At 36.9% G+C, this 8,264-nt stretch overlaps 1 protein-coding gene across 1 annotated transcript; it reads right to left on the bottom strand.

Moving 5' to 3' along the window:
• Nucleotides 1–347: 347 nt before the first annotated feature.
• Nucleotides 348–6,375, bottom strand: LOC145270322 (uncharacterized). Its single transcript, XM_080125970.1, has 4 exons — nt 6,300–6,375; nt 4,377–5,903; nt 2,637–3,084; nt 348–351 (listed from the first exon to the last, which is right to left on the bottom strand). The coding sequence occupies exons 1-4, from the start codon at nt 6,373–6,375 to the stop codon at nt 348–350; spliced, it is 2,055 nt and encodes a 684-aa protein (XP_079982096.1).
• Nucleotides 6,376–8,264: the final 1,889 nt, after the last annotated feature.

The raw sequence follows: 8,264 nt of genomic DNA on the forward strand, positions 1-8,264 counted from the left end.
TTTTAAAACAACTGTAATAGTTTATTTTGGAAGTATAATCCATAAAGAAAATAAATAACCCACTTTTAACAGAGAAATTACGAGATTTTTATATTGTATTCGCAGTTTCGTGTTAGGGGTGTCAAAAATTCCTACAAAAATTCTGATACTGCTAACTTTGCGGGTATTTTTTCACGCAGCTGAAACGTACTATATATTTAAAAAAAAGCATATTTTGATTTTGATGTTGGTAATATTTTTTTCACATGAAGTTTACTCTAATTGATGATGGCCAAGAAATGGGTGCTTATTTTATGTAAAAATTCATATAAGAATGTGATCCCCATTCAAATAGCAAACACAATTCTCTAGCTACAAAATAGATAAGACATAAAATAAACAATAAAAAAACAATTAAATTTCGAAAAAGCAGTTTTTTTTGTGTTCAGTTGTTTAACAATTCGAGCAACTTCGAAATAAATTTTTGTCATAATAGTAAAAATTAGTATTTTCTCAGAAATAACATAAGTTTTGCTAAAATAAGCATGTATTTTTTTTCCTTACAAAAATCTAAGTGTCAGATTGAATAATATATTTAAGGTGATTTTTTTATTTTTAATTATAGATTCCTAATTTTTTTATTCACGTCTGTTTTTAACAAAGTGAAATCAATAAACATATTTAAATTTTTAAGATTATTTTAAAAGTTAATGAATTATATTTTTTAAAGTGAAAAAAGAACAAGAAAATAACTAACCTTTCATTCCAGGAATTCAATACGAAAAAAAATACGGGGTGAATTGTGTTTTTCTTTTTGTTTTGTTTTGATAAGATTTCTTCAGTAGATTGATACAGTATAGTGTTTTTCGTTAAGAAATACAATCGAAGAAAATATAAAAAGAATCAACATTCAAGAAGAAAAAACACGATTTAAAGGTGAAATTATTTCAAGAGAAAATCAACAGCTAAAGAACAATAACATTAGATCATCATAACACGGTGTAATCATTATTTCGTTTCCTGTTTAAAAATGTCCGTTCAGTGTGTCGAATTGTTTTGCTATCAAGTTTATCAAGGCAGATTTGCCATTTAGTTGTACAACCAAGCTCGAACCATGTAAATGCAAAATAATCAAATGTAATAACGATTTAAATGTGAAATTTTTTAAATAAAAAATTAACTGTCAGAAACAACGTTTAAGGTAATTGTAACACGGGGTAATCATTATTTATTACCGTTTGTAAACATTGGCGCTTATGTCAACTTAAAGCTAAGGGAGATAACCAGCATAGACTTAATCATATTTCCCAGGTATAATTTTGGACGCTTAATAATCAGTGTAACAAGGAAAAAATGTTAAATGAAAAAAGAAAAAAATGGGTTACAGTACGCGAATATGTTCGTTAACAAGTTTATTTAATTTTTTTGTTTTGATTAATTACCATCATTTCAATGTAAGAGGTTGCTTACCTTTTTTGTGTCCGTTAATTAATAAGCGTCCCAAATTATACTTTGCAAAATATGCTTATTTGAAGAAATTTTATTATCCACTTCTTCCCGTGGAAGGTAATTCTTCTTAATCAACGAGTCGTTACTACTAAACTCTGAAACATCAAGGAAGAAAACAAACAAAAAGAGAAAAATAGGAGAAAGAGAATTTATTAAATATAAAGGCAAAGGAAAAGTTCGTGACCTCTATGGGGCTGCCAAAAATGTCCATCTGGCTTACAAGTGTTCTTGTAGTAGTAACCGAAAGGGGAGAGAGTGAAGGGAAAGAGAAGGAAAGAGAGATGGAGAAGGAGGAAGAAAGAAAGAAAAAGGGAAGGGGTGCACTTACTGGAAGCTTCTGGTTGCCCTTTTCTGAATGGAACATTTAGAAAGTTCGTTTGTTGGGGCTTTTACTTTCTGAGTTCGTGTTATTTAAAAGTCCTTTCTTTATCTGTCCCTTTCCAGGAAACTCGTTTCCATAGTCCTTTTTGCAAAGGTTAAAATTCCATGGAGGCAGAATATTTTTGAGTTTTCAGGAATCTTAGAAACTTCCCAGCGGCGAATTTTCTTTTCAAACTTCAATTATCCTTTTCTCGATAATTATATTCAGTTTTCAAGTGTCTTAGAAAACTTTCAGGCGAATTTTCTTTTCAAAACTTCAATTATCTTTTTCTCGATAATTATATTCAGTTTTCAAGTGTCTTAGAAAACTTTCAGGCGAATTTTCTTCTCTTGGTTCTTTTTTCAACGATTTTAAAGTCTCGTCAGGACAGAGTTGTACAACGCCTTAGTAAATTTCCAGGCGTCCCTTTTTATCCGAGACCTTAAGGGAATGCATTCGATACTTGTTGTCTCGACGACGCCTTTTCCACAACTGTCGAATTAATTCAAAAATGTCACACACGAGCTTCAATTTAGCACGAAAACGTCTCATCCAATCAACGGGCATCAGGGAGTCAGGTGACATAAAAAAGGGGAAGCTAGGGAAGGGGGTAGGAAAGGGGTTAAGAAGAAAGGAAGGAAGAACCGAGACAGGAGAAAGAAAGAAAGAAAGATGGAGGAAAATAATTTCCACACTCTCCCTAAAAAGACAAAAAGAAAAAAATCCTCAAACAACAATCTAATACCAAACGTATTCTGGATTTCTTTCATTTAAAGATTTAACAGACCTTACAGGCCTAGACCGAAAGGTTTCCCTGTCCCGACTAGTCCCAGAGCTCAGAGAATTGCCCTCTCCATCGTTAGAAGCTTGGTGAGAGTGGGTTATGGAAAGTTCTAAAGGACACAAGTTCTTTAAGGAATGTTCCTGAGTGCTGCCATCACTCCTTCTGATTAAAGCTGACCGAACTAAGCTATCCGATCCAGAAGTTAGATTAACCACCCTTCCCAAGGACCAATAAGTACGAGGCTTCATGGGTTTTTTTATCAAAACGACATCACCCAGCTTAATCATATTTTCAAAATCAGATTGGTAAAGATCTTGCGACAACTCTCTCAGACTCAAGAGATATTGTTCATACCATAGCCTTTTAAAACGATTCAAGAATTCATCTCTACATCCCAGACTCTCAATAAGATCTTCTTTACTAGGGGGGTTATCCTGGAAACAATCTTCTTCTAAGGACAAAAACACAGAGTTTTTATGGCAGGGATGCACAAAGGCATTAGGAGTAATCACCTCCAAGCCAGAGTCATCAGAGCAACGATAGGTCAAGGGCCGATCGTTAACAGATCCTTGCACATCTGACAGAACCGTCAAAAGTTGAAAATAACTTAACTTCCTACGTCCTATAACCTTGAAAAGACAACTTTTTACAACTCGAATTAATCTTTCCCACACAGCACCGTACCAAGCAGAATATAAAGGTATCGTTTGGTGTTTGATAAGATGGGCATCAACTGTCCCTCTAAATTCGTCAGACAAATAAACCTGTTTAACAAGGTCACAACCCGCCACAAAGGACTTTGCATTATCCGAATAAATGTGAGAAGGGACCCCATAAAAATTGAAAAATCTCAAAAATGCCAAAACCACAGACTGAGTGGTCATATCAGGCAACAGTTCCAAGTGTATAGCTCGCACACTAAAACAGGTGAAGATTAAAATATACATCTTTTTAGTTTCATCACCTTCATGCACCCACAAATGGCCAGTAAAATCGATCCCGGTGTGCAAGAACGGCTTAACTAAATTAACCCGATGCTTAGGCAACTTTGTAACCTTGGGATATCTAAAGGAAAGAGTGTTATATTTGTTGCAAACGACACAACAAGATATCACCGTTTTAATAGCTTGTCTAGCTTTGGGTATCCAAAATCCCAACATTCTGATTTTGCTAAGCGTAGCAGCAATTCCCAGATGCTTACACTTCAAATGACAATCCATGATTATCAAACTTGTAACATGACAAGACTTAGGAAGCAGAATAGGATGAAGGACTGCATCAGAAAAATAAGTAGATTTACCAATCCTACCTCGCGAGCGAATCAATCCTTCATCATCCAAAAATAAATTAAATTTAGAAACCAAAGGGGGGGGGCTTCACCGCCATCAGACTTAGACAAATAATCCTTTTCCTTATAAAGGAACAGTCCTTGTGTCATTCTGAGCAAGTACAATCTCGCCTTAATACTAGAGTCGAGAACAATACCTCTCATTTTTTATATAAATCGGAATACAGCAATCAAAACTCCAATGAGCTTCTTCAGCGAAGAAAATCTCTCTACTTCAATTATATAACTGCCCTGAAAGACAGGTTCACAACCAGTAACTGTACTGATCAACATCTGGCTAGCCGGATTAAGACAATTCCGGTCATAACTAGGCCAGATCAAGTTATCTCCTCTCAACCATTCAGGCCCGAATAACCAACGAGTAAAAATCATTTTAAATTTGTTCAGGGACATACCCCTCGTGACAAAGTCAGCAGGATTGTCATCAGTCTTCACATACTTAAACTTCACTGTCAAACCTTTATCACTAAGATTTTTTACCATCGCTTTTACATCTTTTAACCGGTTACGAGTGAATTGACATTTTGTATGGACATTGTCAGATAAAACCCAGGACAGTACTACCTGTGCATCTACAGCGATAATCACAGAACTGAGCACTTCCAAAGGGAGTATTTTCACCAGAACAGAAATGTGCTTCATGCATAAATATACCGCTAACAGCTCAAAGGTGGGTAAGGTTCTCTTAACAGAGGGAACAACCCTGGCTTTAGCGAATATCAGTCTGGCTTCTCCATGCTGATGTAAATATACCGCGATTCCATAGGCCAGGTTCGAGGCATCACAAAACACTATCAACGTGGCTGAAGAATCGGAAGCCACGGAGTAACGGTCGAATTCAAGCTCCCCAATACGTACCAAATCCTTATACAACTTCTCCCAGTCAACCATAATGTCGGGTGGGACCGGCTGGTCCCAGGATACCTTCAACTTCCACAATTTACTAAGAAGGATCCTACCTTTAATAGTAACAGGGAGCATTAAGCCAAGGGGGTCAAATACAGAGGAATTTACAGACAAAATATCCCTCTTAGAGGATACTGATCTTCCTTCAATGCAAGAACTTACTCGCATTTTGTCAGAGGAGGGGTTATACAAATAGCCCAATACCTTCTCAGTGTCAGAACCGTGGAAGGAGAGAGTGTTATCCTGCACCATTCGCTTAGCAAGCACTTCATTGTTGCTACTGCAATTCCTCAAGGAAAATCCACCTTCCCCCATGACAGAAACAGCTTCCAAGTACAGCTGCATCAGAACTTCAGCAGAATTATGAGTTTTCACCAGATTGTCCACATAGAAGTGGCCCAAAAGCATCTCCCTGCAAGGACCAGGAGGGTACTTCTCCACATGATATCGAACCATGTAGCTCAGTATGAAAGGACTGGATACAAAGCCAAATATAAGAGTGTTGTATCTAAAGCAGATCAACTCATCACCCAATCTTAAAAAGAAGCAGAATCTATTTTTGTCACGTTCGTCATTCAAACGAATCATTAAAAAGGCCTTCCGAATATCGGCCAGTAGAACATACCGGTCCATCCAAAACCGCAAAAGCAACTCCAGCATGTCAGTGTACATATTGACACCAGAATAAGCGCAGTCATTTAAAGAAGGTTTCCCACCGGTTCTCAAAGAACAATTGAAGACCGGTTTAATCTTGGTGGTGCACTGTAAATCTTGTTTTATCACCGGTCGATGAGGAATCGATACATATTTATTAAAATCGGAAGGAACAACCACAATCCTTTCAATTATTCCTTCCTTTCCTTGGTCTAAGAAGACCTGACAATAATCTTCGTACAACCCTTGTTCCGTCAGCTTCTTCGATACGCGATTCAAAACTGACAAAGACACCTGATGATTAGCAGGCACCGACTTTAATTTTTCTTCATTCCAAGGCAAACTGACATAGTAACAGTTATCTATGGAGCGAAGGACTCAATCATATTCTTATCGAAATCATAGAATTCCTCCTCAACAATACCCATGGGTTCCAAACTAAGCATTTTTTCCATAGTTCTCTCAACAGTAGACTGCTCAACAACAGGCAGCAACGAAGAGCCATTCAAGTGCCAACAAGCATTAGAAGCAATAGATTCACCCAAGCAGAAGGACACAACACTCTACAGTGGCCCTTCTTATTACATAGCCAGCACATTCCATACTCCTCACCCTTGCAAATACATGACTCTTCTGCATGAAAAGGGCTCGAGCACTTGCTACATAAGCCAATCTCCTTACACCTCCTCAACCGATCAGCATGAGAAGGAAAAAACTTGCAGGAATAACCGTTATGGTTGTTGTTCTACAAAAATTACACTTAAATCCAATCTTAGTAGACTGAATATGAAAGTTTTCCAGCGTGGAAGGTTTTTTAGCATCTGACGAACCCATGAACCTAGGAGAAAATGTTTTCTTAGGTATACTAGCCACCTTCCAAGGATATGTTTCCTTATTTTTACTAAACTTGGGACATTCAATTTTGGGCGTTATCCCCAGACGTGTTTCCTTAATAAGAGAGACTTTGAGATTTGCACTATCCTTTATTTCTACCGAAGGCTTAAGTCTTGACAATTTTTCCAAAACCTTCACTCGATGAAGAGCGCAATCCTTACTAAATGACCTTATCTCCTTATCTTCTGTTCCCTCAATTAAATAAGCATTAATAATTTGCTCTTCTAACAAATCCTCCGAAGCAGTGTAATCATCTATCTGTTTTTTATACAATGTATAACCTGCTTCGTTTATTTCGTCTAAACACAGTTTATATTTTGTCTCTAATCTTTCTTTTTTCAAGTAACATTGAGGTAGTGGGAGAGCAAGTCATTTTAGAATACTAAACCCCGCCCCTTCTAATCTATAAAAGGCTAAATGCTAAACCGCTCCCCTCTTGGCGCGCGAGTTACCAACAACCCCTCTTGGCGCCATAAATGCCTGTAAAATAAAGGAACAAGAAGCCAAGATGGCCGACACAGAAACAAAGAAGAAGGAAGGAGGGAGGGGGTACTATCTACGCAATGGACGGCAGCAGCGGTCACCAAATAAAGCCCAGACCAGTTTAGCAGATAGTCGCTTACTAAACTGGCAGAGTTATTAACTCTATGAGTACCAATTTTTGGCAGAGTGAAGAAATTTTATTATCCACTTCTTCCCGTGGAAGTTAATTCTTCTTAATCAATTAGTCGTTACTATTAACTCTGAAACTTAAGGAAGAAAACAAACAAAAAGAGAAAAATAGGAGAAATAGAATTTATTAAATAAGATATCTACAGGAAAAGTTCGTGACCTCTATGGGCTGTCAAAAATGTCCATCTGGCTTACAAGTGTTCTTGTAGTAGTAACCAAAAAGAGGAGAGAGTGAAGGGAAATAGAAGGAAGAAGAGATAGAGGAGGAGGAAGAGAGAAAGAAAAAAGGGGGGAGCACTTACTGGAAGCTTCTGGGCGCCCTTTCTCGAATGGAACATTTAGAAAGTTCGTTTGTTGGGGCTTTTACTTTCTGAATTTGTGTTGTTAAAAAGTTCTTTTTTTCAGTCCCTTTCCTGGAAATTCGTTTTCGTAGTCCTTTTAGCAAGGGTTGAAATTTTTTGAGGCAGAATATTTTTGAGTTTTCAAGTATCTTTGAAAACTTCCCAGCGGCGAATTTTCTGTTCAAAACTTCAATTATCTTTATCTCGATAATTTATTCAGTTTTCAAGTGTCTTAGAAAACTTGGTTCTTTTTTTCAACGATTTTAATGTCTCGTCAAGACAGAGTTGTACAACGCCTTAGTAAATTTCCAGGCGTCCCCTTTTATCCGAGACCGTCAGGGAATACTTTCGACACTTGTTGTCTCGACGACGCTTTGTCCACAACTGTCGACTTAACTCAAAAATATCACACACGTGCTTCAATTTAGCACGAAAACGTCTCATCCAATCAACGGGCATAAGGGAGTCAGGTGACATAAAAAAGGGGGAAGCTAGGGAAGGGGGTATGAAAGGGGTTAAGAAGAAAGGAAGGAAGAACAGAGACAGGAGAAAGAAGGAAAGAAAGATGGAGGAAGATAATTTCCACAATTTCCAAACAAGAACAAACATCACTTCCGGCGTTTCGCTTACAACGTAACAATGGTTACGTAATAGTAGGGTTATTAAATAGTTGTTTAAAAAATGTTTATTTAAAAATACATGGAATTTAAAATATAAACATGGATAAATTCTTAACAATGAAGAATGGAAGTATCCATTGAATAGTATTTTTATAGGTAAGTGATTTTTTTGGAATTTATATATGCATATATTTAT

The sequence above is a fragment of the Euprymna scolopes genome, chromosome 46, assembly GCF_053919585.1.
Source record: "Euprymna scolopes isolate OS-2025 chromosome 46, ASM5391958v1, whole genome shotgun sequence".
NCBI lineage: Eukaryota > Metazoa > Mollusca > Cephalopoda > Sepiida > Sepiolidae > Euprymna > Euprymna scolopes.